This window comes from Portunus trituberculatus, chromosome 8, assembly GCF_017591435.1.
Source record: "Portunus trituberculatus isolate SZX2019 chromosome 8, ASM1759143v1, whole genome shotgun sequence".
Taxonomy (NCBI): domain Eukaryota; kingdom Metazoa; phylum Arthropoda; class Malacostraca; order Decapoda; family Portunidae; genus Portunus; species Portunus trituberculatus.
In genome coordinates, this window is record NC_059262.1 from 6,329,783 (window position 1) to 6,355,000 (window position 25,218).

The window sequence follows — 25,218 nt, forward strand, 5'->3', positions numbered from 1 at the left end:
GGCAGTTAATGGCTGTGTTTGTACAAGGAGGTATTGCGTCAACTGTTATTCGTTCCTGACCCCACAGCGCAAGAATCAAGACTAATTCTTGCCTATTAAATACATCATAAAGGAAAAGAAACGAGGACGGGAGAAACGGACAGAGCGATCCTTCCCCCTTCATGTCGGTAAGCACACTGAAGCCTGCGCCGTGCAGCTGCTCCGTGTTAGCTTGGCTGGCCGAGGCACGCGGCTTCACCATCAACTGTATGTGTGTGTGTGTGTGTGTGTATGTGTGTTGGATTCATGCCAAAACAGTGAAAGGCTGCTATGTCTCTAGTGCTGCGTCCTTGCTAGAGAAACCTTGCATCGTATCCCTGTCCCTTTCCCTACCATTACACACACACACACACACACACACACACACCATGAAAACAGGAAGCCGTGATGCCGGCAAACACAAATTTTCTCCAAACTGCCATTGAAACATTCTCACCTTTGTCCCTCACCACCTCACCACTCTAGCCACTCTCATCACCTCCGCTGCAATTCAAAGGGAGTGAATCAGCTTGTCAATCATGGGTAAAGATGTTGAAGTAAACAAGACATGGCAATCGTGACCTTCTTTCCGCTTCCAACCTTCCTCGCCCCCCAACCTGTCTCGCCGCGATCACTGGGGACATGGGCTGATACTGTCATCTTTAATTCTATTGTTGCTTATGCTTGTTGTCGAAAGGACTGAGTGTGTAGGGTTTAAATTATATATATAGTGTGTGTGATACATGCAACACTGTATCACATCATTCATTCCTTCCATAACAATTTGATACGATACGGCTGGCTGTTATGTTGTTGTTGTGTTGCGCGCAGTTTGGTTGTGTTTCATGGCATTCGTGTGTGTGTGTGTGTGTGTGTGTGTGTGTGTGTGTGTGTGTGTGTTTGGTGCTTTGAAGTTAATGGGGTTGAGATTTACAAGGATGTAGTGATGGCTGGCCAGAATCAGCAGACACTGTCCTCATTGATTGTAAGGATGCGGTGTGCGGGGTGTGGCGTGTGGGTGCGGTGCGGGTATGTAGGTTGTGATAGTCCACCCTACTACTGGTATGCTCAATGCCATTACGACGTGTGTGTGTGTGTGTGTGTGGTGTGTGTGTGTGTGTGTATGTGTGTTTCCTGCTACGAACAAATGTTGCCAAACGCGACATAACACCCACCAGCTATCCAGTAAACAGAAATGTGACCTGTTTTTGTGTATCAGTCTCATAGATGTTACAGAAAGATCCCTGCATTGAACGACACACACACACACACACACACACACACACACACACACACACGAATGCCATGAAACACAACCAAACTGCGCGCAACACAACAACACAACAGCCAGCCGTATCGTATCAAATTGTAATGTAATAATGTAAATTGAGGTAGGAAACATCTGCAATATCTGTGCCTCAAGGTTATCAATGCAGGTTGTAGCACGTGTACAGACTGAAAATGGCAGTAAGGGCAAGGTAACAGGTTGGAAATTGGTTATCAAGTTATTAGACCGAATGACAATAGTAATTTAGATTAGACTTATTAACCCCTTCAGTACCATGACGTGTTTTCATATTTCTGCTTACTATGTGGCTTTAGAAACTCATGTGGGGGATTAAAATAGTGAAGACTGTGGCCATTAATCTTCTGATCCTCATACACCCTTCCTAATGTCAATAAAATGGTCTAATCGTACACAAATCTCAAGGTAAAAATGTGTCCCATTACTGAAGGGGTTAAAATAGTGAAGACTGTGGCCATTAATCCTCAGACCTCCATAGACCCTTCCTAATGCCAATAAAATGGTCTAATTGTACACAAATCTCAAGGTAATTACATGTCCCAGTACTGAAAGAATGAACCCCTTCAGTACCATGACGCGTTTTCATATTCACTCTGCTTACTATTTAACGATTTTATACAGCTTCAGAAACTCATGTGGGGATTAAAACAGTGATGACTCTAGACTATCAATCCCCTGACGTCCATAGATACTTCATAATGTAAATGAAATCGTCTACATTTACCCAAAACTCATGATAAAAATGTGTCCAACTACTGATGGAATTAAGGAGCCTTTGAAAACAAGACATTTATTTATAGATGGATAGAAATAGATAGACATATTTCCTACACTGACTACCACGTGAATGGCTGATGGCTTCCTGCAACGTTCCTTACTTTCTCATGTCAACAATAGAGATTCAAACTCCTTATTTACTGAAACGCATTGTTACCTTCATTTTTGGGTATAATTAGATGATTTTATTGACTTTAGGAAGGGTCTATGGAGGTCAGAAGATTAAAGGTCACAGTCTTCACTATTTTAATACCCAAATGAATTTCTGAAGCTGTATAAAATCGTAAACAGTAAGCAAAATGAATATGGAAATACGAGTTTCGTGTACGATTAAACCGTTTTATTAACATTAAGAAGAGTTTATGGAGGTCACTATTTCAACACCCACATGAGTTTCTGAAGCTGTATAAAATCGCCAAATAGTAAGCAGAAATTTTTACTTTGAGTGTTGTGTACGATTAGATAATTTTATTAACACTACGAAGAGTTTATGGAGGTCAGAAAATTAATGGTAACAGTCTTCACCATTGTAACCTCCCACATGAGTTTCTGAAGCTGTGTAAAATCGCCAAATAGTCACCAGAATGAATATGGAAACGCGTCATGGTACTGAAGGGGTTACATGGTAGGAGAGGAACACTAGTTAGACACAAGGCAGCGTGGTATATAAATAGTCAGCAGGGGAGATAATAAAAGCAGAGAGAGAGAGAGAGAGAGAGAGAGAGAGAGAGAGAGAGAGAGAGAGAGAAGGTTCAGGAAGAATATTACACCACATAGCAACACTTGTGATCAGTAAACCTAACCTCAATGACACGCTACTTAGATTCACAACGCAACAAACCCGTGACTCACCAAGGCATGTGTGTGTGTGTGTGTGTGTGTGTGTGTGTGTGTGTGTGTGTGTGTGTGTGTGTGTGTGTGTGTTACTGTAATAACTGTTTTGCGTTGATTTTACTAGTATTTATTTTTCTTCTTCTGACATTGCTGCTGCTACTACTACTACTACTACTACCACTACTACTATTTCTACTACTACTACTTTTACTACTACTACTACTACTACCAAAAATAATAATCTAGTAAAACAATATATATAATTGAGAGAGAGAGAGAGAGAGAGAGAGAGAGAGAGAGAGAGAGAGAGAGAGAGAGAATCAGTTCTATTTTTCCCTTGCAAGTACTTATAACTGTATCTTTCTCTCCACACACCTTTAAATCTAAGGCGATCCAGTCACTCGTTCATCTTATCTATCAATCTATTTATTATTATTCATTTCTCTCAGTTTTATCAATACAGTTCACGCAACACACACACACACACAGATAGATAAATAGATAGAGAGTTTATTGACCACAGTGTACAAAGACAACCTATCCAAACTGATAATACAATAACAAAAATAATATAAGAACAATCAAAGGACCATCTCACACACACACACACACACGTTCATAAGTAGTCATGTTTAAGCCTGCCAGTGTCACGAGAGCGGTCCAGACTCCTCTCTCTCTCTCTCTCTCTCTCTCATGGCCAAAGGTTATCACTGGTGGACACTTGTTGGGGCTCGGTGCGTGGAGCCAGACGAAGCATGTTTTTACATAGAGTCAGAGATCATGCAGGTTGAAGGTGACGTGTGATATTGTTCGTATTCATAAACGCTTTGCTCTTTCACCCGGACTGTTTTGCAAGGCCACAGAGATGACTGGTCGCGTTTCCATGACTGTTTCTCCAGTTAATAGAAATCTCGTCATTCTGCCTATAGAAACGTAAAAATGCTCTTAAAACTCGTGTGAATTTCAATTAAGGCCTTTTGAAATAGTGGAGGTGAAGCGCAGAGAGGTTTAAGAATACGAACTTTCTCTCTCTCTCTCTCAGCTATATATATTTTTATAGGTAAGTTTTCCGTTTCTATATTGTTTACCTTCTTAGCTACAACAAAACTAGTACTTACTTTTTGTTTCCACCTAACTACTACCAAATGTCTCTCTCTCTCTCTCTCTCTCTCTCTCTCTCTCTCACACACAAAGATCAAATAAAAAAAATTTCATTACAAATTAAACATTTATTCCTCTGAAACATTTACAAAATCCTCAGTACAAACTTATGATAAAAAAAAAACTTACAAAAGCACAACAAGATGAACTTAAAATTACTGACTGAATCGAAATACGAATGTACACCTTTAGAAAATTAGAGAATATAATCTTACATTTGTACAATATTTCGTGACACGCCGCTGCTTATAGAATACTGAGTAAGAGAACATTGGCAGTGAATGTTTACCCGGACTGACGATCGTGGAGAGTCGCGTTTAGAGCAACGTGGCCAGACAAACCAACCCAAGGCACTGCACGAGAACAGAACTGCAAACCAAGAAGATAAAACCAATTCACTTTAACCTCTTCAGTACTGGAACGCATTTTTTACTATGTGTTTTCTGTATTACATGATTTTATATTCATTGGGAAGGATCTATGGAGGTCAGAAGATTAGTGGCCAGTCTTCACTATTTTAATCCTCCACATAAGTTTCTGAAGTTGTGTAAAATCGACAAGTAGCAGAATAAATATGAAAACACGTCCTGGTACTGAAGGGATTAAGTACAATGAACTGAAAGTCTTGTATCTTCCATACCAAAAACACCTCACTTGGATGCACAAATGAAAGTGAAGACCAGATCACTTCATGCTAAATGCCGCAGGTACGCTTGGTCAAACTTATTCAAACTCGTACACAGAACAGGACAACTCAACTATATAAAGAAAAACAGTATCTTTCTTACATCTTCCTAAAATATCTGACTTGACACAACGGCAAGGAATTTAACGAGAAGCCTTGAAGGGACCACAGAACAGGAGCACTCAACTATATACACAAAAACAGTGTCTTTCTTACATCTCCTTCCCAAAATATCTGACTTGACACAAAGGAAGGAATATAACCAAGAAATTTAATAATGAGAAGCCATGAGGGGGACCACAGAACAGAAAAACACACACAAAAAAGGGCATCTTTCTTACATATCCTTCCTAAAATACCTAACTTGACACAAAGGAAGGAGTACAACCAAGGAGCTTAATGAGAGAAGCCTTGAAGGAACCACAGAAGAGCAACACTGAACTATATCCACAAAAATAGTGTCTTTCTTAAATCTCCTTCCTAAAATATCTGACTTACTACAAAGGAAGGACTGCAACCAAGGAACTTAATGAGAGAAACTATGAGGGGACCACAGAACATGAATACACACAAAAAGAGCAATATATAACTTGACGCAACCAAGGATCCTTACACTAAACTGAACAGGAACTTGAGAAAAGCCACGAGGGGACCAGCGAACCATGAGATCATTAATGGCACATGACTGAGTACACCTGCGTGAGTGGTAAATGAAGTAAATTGGTCTCACGTCTCATTGATTCATCTGTCCTAGTGCAGTTAGTTCATCACACCTCATCTGTCCACCACCACCACCACCACCACCTGTGCTCCCTGTCACGAAGCTTCATGTAAACCGAATGAGTGAAATGTATCCGTGAATGAATGACGGATAGACTCTGTGTGTGTGTGTGTGTGTGTGTGTGTGTGTGTGTGTGTGTGTGTGTGTGTGTGTGTGTAAAATAAACGAACATATGAATTAAGGGACGGACAGGAGTGTATGGTGGTGGTGGTGGTATGCCTGCTAGTCACGCAGCTTCAAAATTAATTTTAACCAGAGCGAATTCTATTAACCTTCAGAGAGAGAGAGAGAGAGAGAGAGAGAGAGAGAGAGAGAGAGAGAGAGAGAGAGAGAGAGAGAGAGAGAGAGAGAGAGAGAGTAAAAAAAAAACTAAATAAATACATAAATATGCAATAAATAAATGTATAAAGTTACACATCGCGAATCTTTCTTAGTGTTCTTCAAGGGCGTAACACTCCCATTCCCACTCTCTCTCTCTCTCTCTCTCTCTCTCTCTAACACACATCACACTATCGCCACACACCGCACAACACACAAGTCCGTCTTTTTAGAGCATAAGCACAAGTGGTATGGAAGTTCTCTAACAACACCACAACACCAGTCAGATTTGAGTCACCACCACTGGGAGTGTACACCAGAGTTTATCACCCTCCTCGTTCAACACTACATAGCACCAAGTCATCACCACTAGCCTAGATTCACATGTGTGGTGACAGGTGTGGCTGGCCTCTTAAAATTCACACGGGATCCAATATTTCCAAGTCATCACTGCTGTTTCAGGTGTGTTGGAACAGGTGTGGCGTATGTGTGTCTCTTCCAGGTATGTTGCTGACTCCTCTCTACGATCACAGCCTCGTTTTGCACCAAGGACACCATCTCCACCACCTCATCAAGCTGTGTATCGCTGTAGCTTTGGGATAACACCAACTCTGCTCTGTACTTGTCCTCTATATTGTTTTCCTCTTCCTTCTCACTCCTCCACACTTCCTCTATACTATCCTCGCCATCAGAATCATCAATTACCAAAACATTATCTTCATCCTCCTTCTCCTTCTTCATCTTTCTCAGCGCCGTTTCCTCTCGTGTGTCCCTCTTTTCATCTTTCTCAATTAATGCTGTCTCTTCCTCCTCCTCCTTCTTCTTCTCCTTACTGCTCCATACCTCCTCTATACTATCATCACCATCGTTTTCTGCACTTATATGTTCATTCTTCTTTTCCTCTTCCTGTCTCTCCTTCATCACCATCTCCTCTTCTTCCTCATTACGCCTCCACACCAGTGTAGCATCATCCTCCTCTTCTTTTTCCTCTTTCTGTATCTCTGCATCACCACCTCCTCTTGTGCATCCCTGGTCTCATCTTCTACAATCATTAACGCCCCTTCCTCCTCCTCCTCCTCCTCCTCCTCCTCCTCCTCTTCCTCTTGCTCTTGGTATGCCTTCTCCTCTTGGTCTGTCCCTTCTTCTTCTTTCTCTTTCTCTTTGTGTGCCTTCTCCTTTTTCTCTCGGTCTGTCATTTCTCTCTCTTCCATCACCGTTTCTATATTTTCTGTCTTTTCCTTCTCCTCCAAATTTACCAGCTCACTCAAGGCCACAATGGAAGACGTGGCACCCTGAACTGGGGAAGTGCTGGGTGACTGGACACAAGGCACAGGACATGGAGAGAATCGTGGTGGAGGTCCTGGTGGCAGAGGTGTTGGGGCCTGCCAGTCATCAAGCTCCATGTCACTGTTGTATTTGTCTCGTGAATTCCAGGAAGAGGTCACAGCAGGGATGGAGGAGATGGTATTGGATGTGATGGGAGAACTGGTACATAAGGGAGGAGTAGAGGGAGATGATGCAGAAAGACCTTTTGATCTCCCTATTGTGTATTTCCTCAGAGTTTCCAGGGCCTTAGAAAACCACATGTGTCCCTCCTTCCAGAATATCTCATCCCCGTCTTCACTCACAACTGAATCCTCCTCCACCACCTCCTTAATCTCCATCGCCTCTTCTACCGTTCCTTCACCCTTCCCCGAGTCTGACACTGTGTCCAACATCTCAACCCGGCGCACGTTTCCTTTGTCGTCCTCTCCTGTATCTCTCTTCCTTGCCTGGTCTTCTTGTTCATAGTACTCCTTAGGAAGCGCAGGAGGGGGAGGAGTTGCAGGAGTACCCAAACAAGCGATCCTTTGCTGCAGGATCTCAGCTTTCCTCTGTCTTAATGGGGACCACTTATCAATACTCTTAAGCTTCTTTCTTCCTCCGCCTCTTCCTCTACCCAGCTGCTTCACTTTGTCTCCTCTCACAGTGCTCGTTATCTTGTCCTTACATTGTCTCTTCCGTTTTCTTCTGCTTCTACTCCTTCCTGATGTGTGTGTCTTGGGTTCTGGTGGGCTGGATTGGGCTTGGGCTGTGTGAGACTGTGCTGGCGCTGTGTTCACCTGAGAGGGGACTGTGGTGCACTCCGAAGCAGCCGTGACGGGCTTCACTGAGGTTGTACTGCAGCACTGGGAGGATGTACCATGTTGTGACTGGAATGCACCAGGTTGTTGTAGGACTGTGCCAGGTTGCTGGGGGGCCGTGGCAGTCTGCGGTGGTGCTGTGGTAGGCTGCTGAGGAAAAGTGGCAGACTCCTCAGGGGCTATAGCAGATTGCTGTGAGGTCATGGCAGGCTGTTGTAGGGCTGTGACAGACTGCTGTAGAGCTGTGACTGACTGTAGCAGAGCTGTGGCAGGCTGCTGTGAGGTCGTAGCAGGCTGTTGCGAGGTCATGGTAGGTTGCTGCAAAACTGTGGCAGGCTGCTGTGCTGCTGTGGCTCGCTGCTCTGCGGCCGTGGCAGGCTGCTCTGAGGCCGTGGCAGACTGCTGTGAGGCCAAGGCAGGATGCTGTGCGGCCGTGGCAGGCTGCTGTGAAGCCGTGGCAGGCTGCTGTGAGGCCAAGGCAGGATGCAGTGCGGCCGTGGCAGGCTGCTGTGCGGCTGTAACAAGCTGGTGTGCGGCCGTGGCAGGCTGCTGTGCGACAGTGGCAGGATGCTGTGAAGCCGTAGCAGATTGCTGTGAGACCGTAGCAGATTGTTGTGAGACTGTGGCAAGCTGCTGTGTGGCAGTGGCAGGCTGCTGTGCGGCCTTGGCAGGCTGCTGTGGGGCTGTGACAGACTGTTGTAAAGCTGTGGCAGGTTGCTGTGAGACTATGGCAGGTTGCTGCAAGACTGTGGCAGGCTGCTGTGTGGCCGTGGCAGGCTGCTGTGTGGCCGTGGCAGGCTGCTGTGAGGCTGTGACAGACTGTTGTAGAGCTGTGGCAAGTTGCTGTGAGGCCGTGGCAGGCTGCTGTGCGGCCGTGGCAGGCTGCTGTGGGGTTGACCTGTGTTTGGGTGGAGGTTGCAGTGCCAGTGGGTCGGTGGCGTAGATGTTGGGGTACTTTTCTTTCATGTCCCTGATGTAAAAGGCACAGCGCTGCAGTGCAGGTGCCCAAGGCTCCAGGGATGTCAGCAGGCGGTAGCAGGACATGATTTCAGACATTTTTTGCAGGGCAGAGGTTGAGGAGAGTGAGGTGTTCAAGTGCTTCTCCACTAAGCGCCAGGAGTAATATGCCACAAAATCCACAGGGTCATTCTTCCAGGTCAGCTTGTGCCTTCTGGCCTTTCCACTGTGCTCACCTGACTGACTCCCACCAAAGCACGGGTCTGACATGGTACTGAAGGTGTGGAATTCAGCACACGTTTCAATGGTGGCGCCACACTTGACACAGTGCAACGTGCCGATGAGGAGGTGAGACAGATTCCTCACTGACTTGCAACACAAGAGGCAAGGGAATACATGCTTGCGTGTGATGACTGTTATGCGACGGATGTGTTTAATATTTGACGTGGTCATTAACACCTTCCTACAAGCCATCCTGCTCAGCTCAGCACTCTTCAATGGCTCACCAACCAACAGTTTCTGAAGCTCAGTGTTGGCAGAGGCAGTCTTCTCAGGTGGTGGTGACTTGCTTGTGGTGTCAGGTGGTGGTGGAGGTGGTACTGGTTGTGACTTTGTGGGCGACGTGCAAGAAAGTAAAGTATGGAGATGACGGGGAGGACTAAGGGGACCATTGAAATGTGGTCGGCGTGGTTTCTTGGGAGATAGAAGAGAGGTTGAAGGGAGATGAGGGAGAGAAGGATGAGTGTCAGAAGGTACAGGACTCTCTAGCACTGCGGAGGTGGTTTGATTGGTGTCCATGCAGTGAACCAAACTCTTGGAGGAGGAAGGTGTGGAAGAAGAGCTGGCATGGGTTGAAGAACTGGTGTGGGTGGTGGTTGTGGTGAGCAAGGTGGTCTTAACAGTAGCAGTGGTGGTGTTGGTGGTAGAAGGAATGGTGTTTACAGTGGCATGAGGAATGGATCTCACAATAGCAGGGGTAAGATTGGTGTTGACAGAGGCAGGTGCAACAGGATGACAGGACAACAGGACAACAGGAAAGGTGGTGAAATTGACAGGGTGAGCAGGAATGTTGGTGACAATCGCAGGGGCAGCCGGGAAAGAGGTGACAGTGACAGGGGCAGCAGGAATGTTGGTGACAGTGACAGGGGGAGCAGGAATGTTGGTGACAGTGACAGGGGGAGCAGGAATGTTGGTGACAATCGCAGGGGCAGCCGGAAAGAGGTGACAGTGACAGGGGCAGCAGGAATGGTGGTGACAGTGACAGGGGGAGCAGGAATGGTGGTGACAGTGACAGGGAGAGATGGAATGTTGGTAGCAGTGACAGGAGAAGTGGAAATGTTGGTGACAGTGACAGGGGGAGCAGGAATGTTGGTGACAGTAGCAGGGGCAGCAGTAGTGTTGGAGACAGTGGTAGGGTTTGCAGTAGTGGAAGAAGAGGTTGCAGTGGTAGTGACAGTGACACTCTTAGCAACATGAGAGTCCTTGAGCTTTGAATCCTTTACACTAGCTTCAATCTGAGCCACTTCCTCGCCTTCTGTCCTGGAGGAGGAGGAGGAGAAGGGTGAAAGACAGGAAATTCTTCAAAATCATCATTCAAAAGTACTCTCTCAAACTTGCCAAAACTAATCCTGGCTCGTTTGAAAGCTTGCGGTGACTTCCAGCTCTTCTTTCTTGGTGTCGCAGCCTTCTTATGGGGTGCTGACTGACTAGACTCCTGTGCTGACTGGGCAGGCTCATGTGCTGACTGTGTAGCTTCATGTGCTGACTGTGTATGCTCATGTGTTGACTGGGTAGACTGATGTGCTGACTTGGGGAGCTCAGCAGGTTGCACAGTAGGCTGAGGGCATGCTGGAGCTGAATCTTGAGGGGGTGTTGAGTCAATAGGAGGCTCTGAGCAATGCTGACTTGGTGCTGATTGATGCTGAGGTGCAGATGAAAGGCGTTGAGTCAACAGGTCCTGGTTCGCTTGTGTGTGTCGAGGGACCAATGACTGTTGACGTGATTCTTGCCCAGGCACTGCTGACTGGAGATGACGTAATGCTGACTGATGCCAATGTGCTGCTGACTGCTGCTGAGGCAATGCTGTTTGCTGATCCACTGACTGACATGGAGACGATGCTGACAAATGCTGAGGTGGTGCTGACTGGTGCTGAGGTATACGAGATGGTGGACACTGCGGCACTGAGATGCTCAAAGACGTGTTACTGTGGTGGCTCAGAGGGAGTGCTGAGTGCTGGTGGAGGGATGTGATGGGGTTGGTGTGCTGAGGTGCTGAGGGTTGAGATGACATGACTGGGTTGGTGTGCTGAGGTGCTGAGGAGTGAGATGACATGACTGGGTTGGTGTGCTGAGGTGCTGAGGGGTGAGATGACATGACTGGGTTGGTGTGTTGAGGTGCTGAGGGTTGAGATGACATGACAGGGTTGGTGTGTTGAGGTGCTGAGGGTTGAGATGACATGACAGGGTTGGTGTGTTGAGGTGCTGAGGGTTGAGATGACATGACTGGGTTGGTGTGGTGAGGTGCTGAGGGGTGAGATGACATGACAGGGTTGGTGTGTTGAGGTGCTGAGGGTTGAGATGACATGACTGGGTTGGTGTGGTGAGGTGCTGAGGGGTGAGATGACATGACAGGGTTGGTGTGTTGAGGTGCTGAGGGTTGAGATGACATGACTGGGTTGGTGTGGTGAGGTGCTGAGGGGTGAGTGGGGTTCATTGTGTGCCATGAAGAGTATTGATAAGCAAAGTGCTGATGAGAAGAGATGGCTGGGTTGGTGTGCTGAGGTGCTGACTGCTGAGACATGTTAGGAATGGCTTGAAGTGATGAATGCTGAGATGACATGGCTGAGTTGGTGTGCTGAGGTGCTGAGAGCTGATGCTGACTATCATCATTTTCCAATGGTACTACTGGCATCTTCTGTAGTGGTGGTGGTGATGATAATGGTGGTGGTGGTTGTGGTGGTGATGGTGGTGGTTGTGGTGGTGATGGTGGTAGCTGCGGTGGTGTGGAAGAAGTCAGCGTCAATCCTCTGAGTCGCTTTGCCAGCATGTGTTTTGGGAGCAAGTGGAGTTTGGGCATCCGTCGCTTCGGTAAAGGTGGTTGTGGCGGTGGTTGTGGTTGTGGTTGTGGTTGTGGTGCTGTTGCAGATGGTGATGGTGATGGTGATGGTGAAGGTGTCGGTGATGGCAGTGGATGTGATGCGGGTGGTGATGGCGGGAGCTGAGTGGGCGATGTTGGCAGGAATGCTGGTGGTGATGCTGAGTATGATGGTGAAGGCAACACCTCCTCGGGTGGTGTGGGGTGTAGTGGTGATGGCATCACCGGCGGAGTATTACGTTTAAGTAATTTCTTTTGTATCAATTGTTTCACTTCCACCAACAACTCCTGCTGCTCGTCACGGCTCAGCTGCCGAATTAACGCTCTCCGATCCTCCGCTGTCTGCTTGCTAACCTGCTGCTGCTGCTGCACTAATAGTTGTTTTTCTGATTGTGTAAGTGTTTTTTGCGGTTTCTGTAGTTGTAGTTCCAGTTGTTGTTGTTGTTGTTGTTCCAATTGTCGTTGTTGTAGGTGTTTCAGTTGTTGTAATTCCAGTTGTTTTTGTTGTTGTTGCAGTTGTTTTTTTTGCTCCAGTTGTTGTTGTTCCAGTTGTTGTTGTTCCAGTTGTTTTTGTTGTTGTTCTAGTTGTTGTAGTGACTGTAGTTCATGCTGGTGCTGCAGCGGCTGTAGTTCATGGTGCTGCTGCTGCTGCTGCACAAACCGTTGTTGTTGTTGTTGTTGCTGTAGTTGTTGTAGTTCACGTTGCTGCTGCTGCTGCTGTTGCATATGCAGCTGCTGCTGCCATCGTTCTTGAAGCTGCTGGTTGTTGCGATGCCGCTGCCACAGTTGCTCCTGCTGTTGGTGTTGCTGCTGGTGCTGCTGCTGGGGGTGGTGTTGGGAGCGGGGGGATACCAGTTGGGCTGGTGGGGTTGGTGGTACCTTGGCTGCGATGGTCGTTGCTGGTGGTGGTGCTGTTGTGGCGCTGTGGAGGTGTCACCCTCCCACCTTTCTGTTTCCCTCAAACCACCATCACCACCACCATTCCCTCCCGCGAAGCCCGTCACAGCGTGATGGTGGCCGGCCCACTCTTGCCTCACGGGATAACGATAGTTGGACGCAAACGGGGAGACCATCCTCACTGTTGCATTACCACTAGGAACTGCAGCATAGGGCACGAGTGGGGAGTATGTATCAGGGCGCATGTACGGAGCGGGGCGTCCTCCTGCCATGGCCGCGGTAGATCCAGGGAAGCGAGGCGCGGAGGGCGAGGGGTAATGAGGAGGAGGGTGGGAGAAACGCGGGAAGGAAACATGAGATGGTCGTCTTGGCCACTCAGCCGCTGACTCACTGCCGCCTGCTTGGCACTTCTTACGGTCCTGCCTCATCCTGCATCTTCAGCTCCTCCTGTGGAAAGATTGCTTATATCATCATCATCATCAATGACTAACACTGATAAACAAGTATTCACCATTCAGCACACCCAACAATGAACCAACAGCCACATGCAAACACTTAACAAGGAGACCTCTTGGTGGCGTCCCACAGGGTAGCAAGAAACACTCCAGGACACAGCTGCCATCTCACTAATCAAGACCTAACTAAAGCCAACACTTCCCCGCATCACCACACCCACATATATTCTCTCTCTCTGACTATTTTCAATCGCCACAGAGATGATGAGCTGTATTACCAGGAGTTTCCCCGTTAGTGATGCATAAAATTTTCTTATTCTGTCACTGCAACCATAAAAAAGAACCTAAAAATCTGTGTAATTCCACATGAAGCCTTTTGAATGCAGTGCAGGGTTTCTCAATATGATCCCTATTTCTTACACCAGGACCTGTGACTGATAGCTCATTATAGGACAAGTAGGGTCACGATGGGTTCACGTAAACACAAGACTCCATCACCAAGGTTGCCTAAGAGCGCCACTCGGGCATAAATCGAACCTCATCTCCCAGTCGCTCAGCAAACAACACCCAGACTCCAAACACTTCCCAACACACGCTCTGACGCTCTCACCCTCGCCCTTGCCCTCTAAAGACCACAGCGATCCTTAGCAGAGTTCTCCTGACTATTTATTCCGCTATGTACAAAATCCTCTTAACCTCTTCAGAACCATGACGCGTTTCCATAGTCATTCTGTTTAATATTAGGTGATTTTATACAGCTTCAGAAACTCATGTGTGGTGTTAAAATAGTGTAGATTCTAGCTATTTAATCTTCCGACCTCCATAGACCTTTCCTAATGTCAATAAAATGGTCTAATCGTACACAATTCAAGGTTAAAAATGTGTCCCAGTACTGAAAAATAGTGAAGACTGTGGCCATTACCCCTCTGACGTCCATAGACCCTTCCTAAAGCCAATAAAATGGTCTAATCGCACACAAATCTCAAGGTAAAAATGTGTCCCAGTACTGAAGGGGTTAATGTTACCACCTATAAAAATAAATAATAATAATAATAATAATAATAATAATAATAATAATGATAATAACAGGACTAGACTAGATCGCCTTTGAGAAAAACTAAAAATATACATCATACCGCCACTTGAGAGAGAGAGAGAGAGAGAGAGAGAGAGAGAGAGAGAGAGAGAGAGAGAGAGAGAGAGAGAGAGAGAGAGAGAGAGAGAGAGCGTGCCTTGTCAACAAAGTGTAAGAGAAAACGCGGAGGCTGCTAATGAAAGGGAGTACTAAAGTGAAGGTAACGAAGGCCTTTAAATACTCTAGCGCTTCTCATGGGTTCAAATGCCCTTAGTTAAGCGGGTCACGTGTTAAAGTGCTTGAATTTTACATACCACTTAGGAAACTTGTGTGTGGATTAAAAATAGCGAAGATTCTGGCCATTAAGGTTGACTCCACAGGCCCTTCTTAATGCCAATAAAATGGTCTATCACACCCAAAACTTGTGAGACTAGACGTGAGGCTAGGGTTGTAAAATTCCCGGGAATTTTGAACTCGGAAACTTTCCAGGGGAATTTTGGGAATTTATTGGAAATTTTGGGAATTTTCGGGAACTTTCAGGTTTTGAACGCCTTAAAAATTATAAAAGAAAAGAGGTGGCCCCTTATTTCTGAGGAGAATTAAAAGTCATGTGTAAAGAAAAATGTCTATTTCAAATTTTCAATCCAAATATAACTTCCTAAGCTTTAAATAATCTTATTTCAAAATGTGTGGCGTTATTCAGTATGTAAGCTGAAAACCTTGTTTGTAAACTAAAATTTTACTCAAAACTGGTACCTTAAAGTAATATGTAAGCAGAATAAGAAAGCAAAACTTATCATTAATAATCACTGGCTATGCCATACAAGTTAAAACAAAAGAGCAGATTGTCTCAATTTTTCACTATATTTATTTCTCACTTTGTTATTTGGTAACTTATGCTTCCTCTGAATCAGATAACACTGAATCTTCCATCACTTCACTGTCTGAATCCATTTCACTGGTGCAGATGGTTAAATTATCCTCGCCTATGTCATCTTCAAACAGTTTGAGATTAGAACGAATGGCCACCAACTTTTCAACTCGATCATTGGTAAGCCTGTTTCGCAGCTTTGTGTGTGTATTTCCATACATAGACCAGTTTCTTTCTGACGAAGCGGATGTTGGCGGTATCTGTGAGAGAATACTTGCTATTGATGACACTGGTTCTGAGCTGCAGAGCCCTTTCCACCAAGTTGCTTTTGAAACATGATCAGCTGACTTCCAGACACCATCTGATTTCCAAATACCATCTTTGGCACGAAATTTTGCCAGACTTCCCATCACTTCACCAACATCAAGATTCATATGAATGGCCATAGCTGATATGACAGAATATGCACTGCCAACTTGTTCTTCATCAATGTCTTGTCCTTGGCGCACAGGATCAAGGATGTTTGCTGCTGCATGTATTGGCTTTATGCAAAACTGCATTCGGTTCTCAATATATGTTGTCACAGATGCCTCTTCTGACTGGAGTAAAGGTGATGAAGGAAGAGCTACAGTTATTTTCTGCTTCAATCCAGCAAAGAGACGTGGTACATCTGAGAGCACTGCATCATCTTTTTCTATTTCCTGGATAGCAGAGGCAATAGGCTCTAGAATGGCCAGTGAGCTACTTACACGCACCCAGAAAACTTCGTTGTCTAAAATCAACTTGCGTATGTCCTTATCTACACTGAGACTTTCCATGATGACCGTACATTATATTCAAATTAGGTAACTGAATAAATTGATTAACACTTGTCACTATATACAACGATCATAATCATTTCACCTTGCTAATCTGCAATCCAAAGTTCCAAACCTGTACTACACTTATTTTCAAATGTTTTCTAAACAATTTTGGATGTGGAGTGATAGAAAAAGTTAATAAAATCCACCCTCCTGGGAAAACATAAAAATGGCAAGTTGGTAACACTGATGTTTGGCTGAACCAGTCTGTAGACTTGTACAGAAATCAGGTATTATACAGGATATATCCAGGAAAGCAAGCTCTCTCTCTCTCTCTCTCTCTCTCTCTCTCTCTCTCTCTCTCTCTCTCTCTCTACGATTTTTTGTATCTTGCAATTGCAAATTTATAAGAGGTTTGAGATATTGCATGTTTTACTAGTCCTACACTTTAACTTATAATTAAAAATTGTCTTAAGAGATAGAGAAGTAGTTGTTTAATAACAGCTTACTTTCTAAATCAGCCAAGGAGATATAGTTTTTTTTTTTTTGAGATTATGGAAAATATTTATGTTTGCTAATCCTTCTTGAAACCTATGAATAATTCGCCGTTAAACTCATATATACACAGAGGCAGAATTGCGGAAATATAATTAAAATAATACGAAAAATAAATAAACCAAAAAAACCAACAATCCATGGTTTAAGCCAAAAAAAAGCATGGTTTAAACCAAAAAAACCATGGTTTTTTTTTTTTTTAAACCATTGGTTTTTGCCAACCCTGGCAATAACTATTCATATCTTGTCAGTATTCAGCATTTAAATTGTTTATGATAGAAATAACCTTAAAAGTAATACTTTTTATAAGTGACTTACACTTATAAAATACAATACAAATTACTTATTTGACAGTTATGCAATAATTCAACTTACATTAATGATATGTAGACAGTGAGAAGGATTAAGAGGTGAGCAGGGACGGTGAATGACCACCGTGACCTCTCTGTATGCTGTTTCTGGCTGAAGTTTGTAGTGTACTGAGAGGCACAGTGAGACCCCCTTCTGAGCCTGTAGCTAATGTAAACAGGAGTAGGACGCGTTCAGTTCGTGACTCGCCGTCACTCCCGAAACAAACACCGCTGCCAGACGTACAAGCGAGCCACGCAACCACACAACTCAAACAGCTTATAACACCACACAACACACCACAACACACACAAACACTGTAACACAAACACACACAAAAAACTAACAAGCACAACAAAAACAGTAAACCCCACACAATAATATTATAAGTACAACAACTTTGACACATACACATCAAAAGCAAAAACAATCAGCCAGTGTCTCGTTCAATACACATCCATGTACTGTACTAAGTTGCTAACTGGAGTTGAAGACACTTATTTTCTACAGACTTTCTTAGAGATTGTCTCATTACAATATGCATACACACATAGGGATAATATTAGGTCATTAAAAAGTGTAATATAGTAATACAAAACTACAGCTTAATCGGGAAGTAAATATATTACTAAATCCTACCAAGAATTTGCGTAACTCAAAGCAAGCTTTTGAAGTTTTGACAGTGGTCAGTGACACCAACCTTGTAGGTATTGTAATTGTACTGAAATACATTTTTTTCAATGCTTAACTGTATCTAATTAATAAGTATATTACCTAAAATTGCTTTACTTATCAATATACAGAAAAGTTGTGAAAAATGTGAATATTCCTGAAAACTCCCAAAATTCCCGGGCCCTGAAAATTCCCGGAAAGATTCCCTGGAAAATTTCCATTTTCCCGGAAACTTTCCCACCCTTTACAACCCTACGTGAGGCTGATGTACTTTCCATAGTGTCCTGACGAGGAGAGAGAAAACAGCATTAGACGTGACGTATTAGATGAAGTATTAGATGTATAAGATAATGAGTGTGAAGGCCCCTGAAACTGGAGATGTAAAGGTGGCAAACAGGATGCCCTTCACTGTTTCATTCCCCACATAGGTTTCTGAAGCTGTATTTTCAACCTCCATACACTCTTCCTAATGTAAATAAAACCGTCCATTCACACCCAAAACTCATGGTAAAAATGTGTCCCAGTACTGAAGGGATTAAGCAACGTGTCTCTGGGTCGTCCTCTGCCTCGTCTCATACGCGAGTAATAACTTGAGAATGTATCCTGGGAGTTCTAGAGTCTCTTGTGAACATTTTGGCTGAAGCTTTCCCACTTTTTAGAGAGCCAGCACTAAAATGGGCCTTTTTTTAATCTTTTCTTTTGTTTGCTCTTGGTTGGCCCTCTCCCCTACATAAAAAATAAATAAAAATATAAAAAAAACATGTATACTGGGAACTTTGAATAATCTTATACCACTTCACGCGCAGTTAGGTGATGGTGTTGTGATGATAATAGTGTCTTTTGGATACTGTTGATGGGAGACTAAATATAAATCACTGAAAAATAAGAGCCTCGTGTTTATATGCATATTGTGAACTGAATAATCTTGTACCACTTCACGCGCATTTAGGTGATGGTGTCGTGATGATAATAGTGTCTTTTGGATGCTGTTGATGGGAGACTCAAGATAACTCACTGAGAAATAAGAGTGTAGTGTTTGATGTATGTAGAAGATTGCAATAAGTACTGAACAATGGCGCCGTGGCCTTGCAATTTGGTGTTATTTGTGTATGTATTTGCTGATCTTATTTTTCATCTTAAGAGCTGCAGTTGAATACCCCACGGAAGAACCCACAGCTTGCTCTTTGGTTAACGTGACGCACTGAGAATAAATCAAGAGACATAGGGAATCATTAGAGGTAAGCAGCTCTTGTGTGGTAACCTGCAGGGCCGGCTACGACACTCGGGGTGAAAAAGCGTCCCGGTACTGAAGGAGTTGAAGACGAAGACGAAGAAAAGAGGAAGAAGAAGAAAAAGCTGAAGAAGAAAAGAAAAGAAAAGAAGACGAAGACGAAGAAGAAGAAGAAGAAGAAGAAAAAGCTGAAGAAGAAAAGAAAACAAAAAGAAGAGAAAAAAAAGATGAAGAAAAGAAAACAAAACAAAACAAAACAAAACAAAAAGAAGAAGGAGGAGGAGGAGGAGGAATAGAAGTGGCAGAAGTCAAAGTAGAAATATAAATAAAGTAGAGGAAATAGTTTAAGTCAACACGTAGATTGCTTCATTTCGCTAATTTCTAATGACTCACAGTGTGCCCTACCCAGTGAACACAACAGACATCACACAAGCATGCCCCTCGTGTCCATGCAGCTAACGCACCACTGGACCACGAGGCTGTCTTATACCGCTCAACAATATTCACGTGGAAGATAAAAACAAGGCTGCAGCGACCGTCCTTATCTCTTCATTGATGGAAGCATTAATCTAGTGCACAAAATATTTCAAACCTATCTAATCTGTACTTATCGCCACTCTCGAGAACAAGGTAATCGTTGTTCCGAGGAGAGACAATGGGAATGACACCACCACCAGGAGCGTATCAAGGACGGCCACAGGAGCGTCACTGCGGTATTACAACAAATAGGAGTAAGGAAGGGAGACTAAACAACAAACACTGGCGTCGTTATATAATTAGTGAGGCACGTTAATAATGCAGTCTCCCCACCCACGCATCCCTCCTATCAAAATATGCAGATGAGAGAGAGAGAGAGAGAGAGAGAGAGAGAGAGAGAGAGAGAGAATATCCACTGCCTACACCGTTGTCAGCTGCACATTACAATACTTGCCCAATTAAAAGGATGAGCCTCAAATTCACTGTTCCTTTATGCCTAACCGAACCATACCACCCAACACAGTGCTTTATTCAGGTCCACTCTAGGCCCTCTGTTGGCTTTCTACGGTTATAAACATTGTGTATAAATTCTCTCCGAGGGCTGTGACGCGGTGAAGGGCGAGTTGTGAGGGTTCCTTCAGTCTCAGCGAGTGTCCACGTGAGGAATGGATAGCCTTGTCACCTTTGACCAGCCTTCACTCCCACCTCTGACCTGCGCTATCACCTCTCAACATAACCACTATGGCGACTCTCCCCACATGTCTAGTATAGTAATTACTTAAACATGAAAGTTCAGTACATTTATGACACTTCTGTCTTGCGAATCGTACTTTTTTTTTCATTCCCACCACGAGAGAGAGAGAGAGAGAGAGAGAGAGAGAGAGAGAGAGAGAGAGAGAGAGAGAGAGAGAGAGAGAGGTGGGGGAGAAGTTTGGGTCACTGTCGACAAACAAGATATGGTTCCCTTGAGACACTCGCGCTACGGGGGAGGAGGAGGAGGAGGAGGAGGAGGTTTATGGTATAGTGGTACAGCAGAAGGGTGTAACATGAGATGAGAGAAGGAGAAGGAGAAGGAGAAGAAGGAGAAGGAGAAGGAGGAGAGGGAGAAGGTGAAGGAGAGGAACAAGAAAAGAAAGGAAACAACAACAACAATAATAATAATAATAATAATAATAAAAGGTCCACTAGAAAAAGGGAAAGCGTTAGCCAAAATTAGGGAGCGAATATCTTGATACCTCCCTCTAGTACTCAAAAAAAAAAACAAAGAAATAGAAAAGTAGAACTGATAAAAGTACGAATAAACGAAATAAAGGAGTGGCAAAGAAAAGAATGAAAGGAGGAAGAGGGAAAGGAGAGGAAAAGATAAAGAGGAAAACACAAGGAAAAGAAATAACAGAAAGGTAGAGAACTGATGAAAGTACTGTTGTTGTATCGCCTGTGTTGCTTACCGTGTGTGAATCTCTAAACTCCTTCAATCAGGTTAACCAAGAGACAAGACTGCGGGTTTTCCTGTGGGGTACTCTCAAAACGCAGCTCCATGTAACGTATATTTTCTACATACCAAATCAAAACATAAAAGTAAACAAGTCCAGTTATCATGCATACAAATAATGTGAAGTAACTAACACGGCCACATAACAACACAAATTCGCATTACTGAAATATATCATTCAATTAAAAAAAAAATCTAAATTCTTTCTGAGATTTTCCTTCATTAGTTTCACAGAACATAGTAATTTCTCTACCGTATATCACTACATGCGAAGCGTCACCACAATCCTCGTAAAACCTTCACAATATACAAAAAACAAAACTCCACAACTCTGGACTAAATTCTCAAAGTTACTACTCACGAATAAAGCGAGGCAAAGGAAGGAACGCCCAGAGCTTCATCATGTCCGTACTCTACACACAACAATTCTTAGTTCTGTTAAAGCTGCAGAAAGCTTGTTATCTGCTGGCTCCTGACGCTGCCTGGCCTTATATCCTGGCGTGCATCACATGACATTAGAGTTACCAGTCTTCTATTGCACGTCTTACATTATCCCCTACGGTCGAACTATTATGTTTACACTCAATTGACCTGTTGTTTATGGGCTATATTGATTCGTCACCAGTTACCTCTTAACCTCACATATAATCAAAGTCATTTTACTCCCTTCTAGCACGAGTTTCTATGCTTACACAGACTGTCCTCACTGCAGCTCCGTGGATTCCGTGTTTTGGCCCTCTTATCTAAGCCTATTAGTCGCCTTTGACCCTCCAGTATGCACATTCATCACGAGAGTCTAATATTTGGGTTGTTTGGGATCACTAATCACGGCTATCGATCGCTATGCACGTGACTGGGTCCATTAACGCTCGGGCCACAGTGGTAGTACTTGTGACATCAATCTCGCCTATGTCCTCTGGTCCGTTTGCCTCGCTTGCCTCACGATCACCATCATGACAGTAGGAATAAATGAAGTAAAGGAGAGGCAAAGAGAAGAATGAAAGGAGGAAGAGTCAGGTGGAAGAGGGAGGAGAAAAAATGATATAGGATAAGAAAACAGAAGGAAAAGATGGTCATTAGGCGGAAGAGGGAGAGAAGAAAAGGATATAAGATGGGAAAACAAAGAGAAAAAGAAGATGGAGAATGAAGAAAGGAAAGATTAATTAGTACAGTAACATGAAACATACTGACACTTCACCTATATAAAAATACAGAATATAATACAGGGTAGGAAAAATGCAGGATAGGAAAACGAAGGAAACAGAAGATAGAGATGGAAAACGAAGGAAAAAAAAGATAAAGATGAAGAAAGGAAAGATTAGTTAGTACAGAAGCATACGAAACACAAAAACACTGCACCTACAAGTAATACAGGATAGAATACAGGATAGAAAAGATGCAGGACAGGAAAACGAAGGAAAAAGAAGATGAAGAATGAAGAAAGGAAAAAAAATAACCCCTTCAGCACAGGGATGTATTTTTAACCTTGATTTTATTGAGATATGATTAAATTATTTTATTCACATTAGATAGGGTCTATGGAGGCCAGAAGATTATTGACCAGAGTCTTTACTATTTCAACCCCCTCACAAGTTTCTGAAGCTGTTTAAAATCACCAAATAAATATGAAAACACGTCCTGGTACTGAAGGGGTTAAAACCACACTAACATATAAAACACATCAAAACTGTACCAATTATCATTATCATTATTATTTGGCCATCACCCCTGGTACGAGTATTAGACCATTAGTTTAAGTTATTTATCTTAATTTGGTATATACATTCATTTATTTCCATTTTATCTATATATTTTTGTATCTTATTAATTTTCACCCTTAAAGTATCAATAACATGTATACATTCATTCATACAGACTTCACTCACACAGGGTCCCTAAGCTATCACGGAATGAGAGAGGGGACAGATAATTCACAAACTACACCAATATTGTTCAGAAGGCTTTAGAAGGGCCCTGCATACATTTCCTTGATATCTGAAGGTTTAATGACATACTTATCACTTTTTTACATTAGTGATTAGTGGACAAACACTCTAGATAAACAGCTCAATAATCTCTCTGTGGCCTTGGACATTGAGGAAAGCGTTGGTGTTTCAGCAAAGAGGCTAAGATAAAGAGGGAACGTGGGTTATGAATGCACCAGCTGACAAATCACTTAGCGCTCTCTCTCTCTCTCTCTCTCTCTCTCTCTCTCTCTCTGTCCCTAAGGCTGAATTTCCCATCGTTTTGCTCACTTGACCCTTCCTGAGGTGCTAGAGTAGTCAGGCGCTAGTTATCCGAGAGGTTCATCCTAACACACATACTTATAGACTATTCGCTCTGATGTGCAGGGATTTCTTCTCAGGTCCTTCTAGCTACAGGGGTTCTCAACCTGGGTTACGCGTACCCCCAGGAGTACGTGAGAGGAATTTTGGGGGTACCACAACAATCCCTCATCCTAAAACTAATGGCTTCTGCTTTGCTCCATTTACTAGTAATCATTTCCTTGGAGCCTTATTACTGTTTCTGTTTCTCTCTCATCTCTCACCAAGGTGATTTCTAGACCGAGGTGAGTGTCTCCACTCCTACGCAGGTAACAGATTCCACTTTCTACACGCTCATGGCTCTTGTTGGATTGTCTGATAACACGCAACAAGCTACGCGTACCTATTTGGGTGTTTTGATCTTTAGTTTGGGTAGGGGCTGGCGCCAATGTTTATACCTTCGGTTTCACTGTCTTCGTCCGAACATTGTGGTATTTCCGGCGCACGTCCTGTCTCACGACAGTTCCACTGCATATTAATATGGCTATAATTGTTTTCTTATCTCTAGTGTTTGTTCACCCTCGTCTGAACACTGCTATGTCGCCTCTACTGTTTGTTACTTCACCGTCGTCTGAACACTGGTAAGTCCGCCTCACGCCCACACCCAGCCTCACCACAAATATATAAAGACATTTTAATCAACAAAACAAACACAACATACAAGAGCAAAGACAAAATATGTCATCACTTCTCATACTCTAACACTAAAACAAAACAATATTTTCGGAAGTTCGTTGCAGGTCGCAATCGTGCTATTCTAAGTGAAGACTTATTCTTACTGCAGGTAATATATTATACGGTATTGTATTTTCTAATTTTAATTCATCTAAGATTAATTACACCACTTCTCAAAGATTGCTCATAATGTCACACAAATTCAATCAATGCCCTTAAAAATGTTAAGCTCATCTCCGTAAATCCTTATCTCCGTAAATCCTTCATCAATGTTAATCACATATAAATAAATCCACAAACATTAGGTGCCAATTTCACAGCTGATGCATCTCAATATCAACTCAATGCTTGACTTCTATAAATGCCCATATAATGCATACACCACAATATATCATATGTAATTATCTCCTCTCGTTTCTGCCAAGATTCTAGCGATCTTCTTGCTGGTTTCTGCTTATTTTAAATACTCAAGGTTTCGTACCTTTTCTCCACGCCCATTTTACCATCTACCATTCAGAGATCAGACATGTGGAGGTCCACGTGTGACAATGTAAGGACGAGAACACATACGAAGGTAATGTAGAAACAACCTTAAACGTAGTATACACAACATTGCCTTACTGGTGTTTCATAGGCTCAACTTTTCCCTAGTCTCATAGCACGTTCACCATTGGTCTAAACATGAAATACTGCTTGTTCATTGGCCATTTAAAACCACCAATCCTGTTTAACTACACGTGGGGAAACACGTGTTGACTATACTACTCTCCAACGTCGTAACCAGAGTATTTTGTTTTGAGTGTTTGTTTGGGTCTGCGTACCATCGGATGCCTGGCTTCCCTCTCTCTTGTTAATGTTAGGCCTCCCACTCTCGTCTTCGCAGCAGGGTCCCTTTTACAATTCTCCCGTAGACGTAATTATTTACATCCTTGTGCCACTGCTGCATCACGCTATGTCCCACCAGGCTGTGGCATGCCAGGTTATGACATTATAACAAATGGAGACCACTGCATTCTCAACACACTTAAAACTTCCACACGCTCGACACAAATAGGAAAATTCTATACCCATTCAGTACCATGACGCGTTTTCATATTTATTCTGCTTACTATCTGGTAACTTTGTATGACTTCAGAAACGCATGTGGGGATAAAAATAGTGAAGACTGTAGCCATTAATCTTCTGGCCTCCATAGAACCTTCCTAATGCCAGTAAAATGGTCTAATCGTACACAAATCTCAAGGTAAAAAATGTGTCCCAGTACTGAAGGGATAAAAATAGTGAAGACTGTA

General features: G+C 43.5%; 3 protein-coding genes across 6 annotated transcripts in view; all 3 read right to left on the minus strand.

Moving 5' to 3' along the window:
- Nucleotides 1–4,149: 4,149 nt before the first annotated feature.
- On the minus strand, nt 4,150–9,758 carry LOC123501067. Its single transcript, XM_045249647.1, has one exon. The coding sequence runs from the start codon at nt 9,756–9,758 to the stop codon at nt 6,801–6,803; it is 2,958 nt and encodes a 985-aa protein (XP_045105582.1). The 3' UTR covers nt 4,150–6,800.
- A 700-nt stretch (nt 9,759–10,458) lies between these two features.
- LOC123501068 (pollen-specific leucine-rich repeat extensin-like protein 2) overlaps nt 10,459–25,218 on the minus strand; it is a 19,408-nt gene continuing 4,648 nt past the window's right edge. The window contains exons 3-4 of one of the 4 annotated variants that reach the window (XM_045249651.1): nt 11,627–13,398; nt 10,459–11,542 (exon numbers count right to left, since the gene is read on the minus strand). In XM_045249651.1, the coding sequence (XP_045105586.1) occupies nt 10,459–11,542; nt 11,627–12,780 (2,238 nt within the window). In that variant the 5' untranslated portion in view covers nt 12,781–13,398. Of the gene's footprint in view, nt 13,399–17,082; nt 17,376–21,288; nt 21,377–25,218 lie in introns of those variants that run through there. The other 3 variants (XM_045249650.1, XM_045249649.1, XM_045249648.1) reach the window with 3 other exon arrangements.
- Nucleotides 15,376–16,170, minus strand: LOC123500077. The gene has a single exon (XM_045248723.1). The coding sequence runs from the start codon at nt 16,168–16,170 to the stop codon at nt 15,376–15,378; it is 795 nt and encodes a 264-aa protein (XP_045104658.1).

What these genes read in the sequence shown, in the direction of transcription:
- LOC123500077 (XM_045248723.1), bottom strand. Translation starts at nt 16,170, where the DNA reads ATGGAAAGTCTCAGTGTAGATAAGGACATACGCAAGTTGATTTTAGAC.
- LOC123501067 (XM_045249647.1), bottom strand. Translation starts at nt 9,758, where the DNA reads ATGGACACCAATCAAACCACCTCCGCAGTGCTAGAGAGTCCTGTACCT.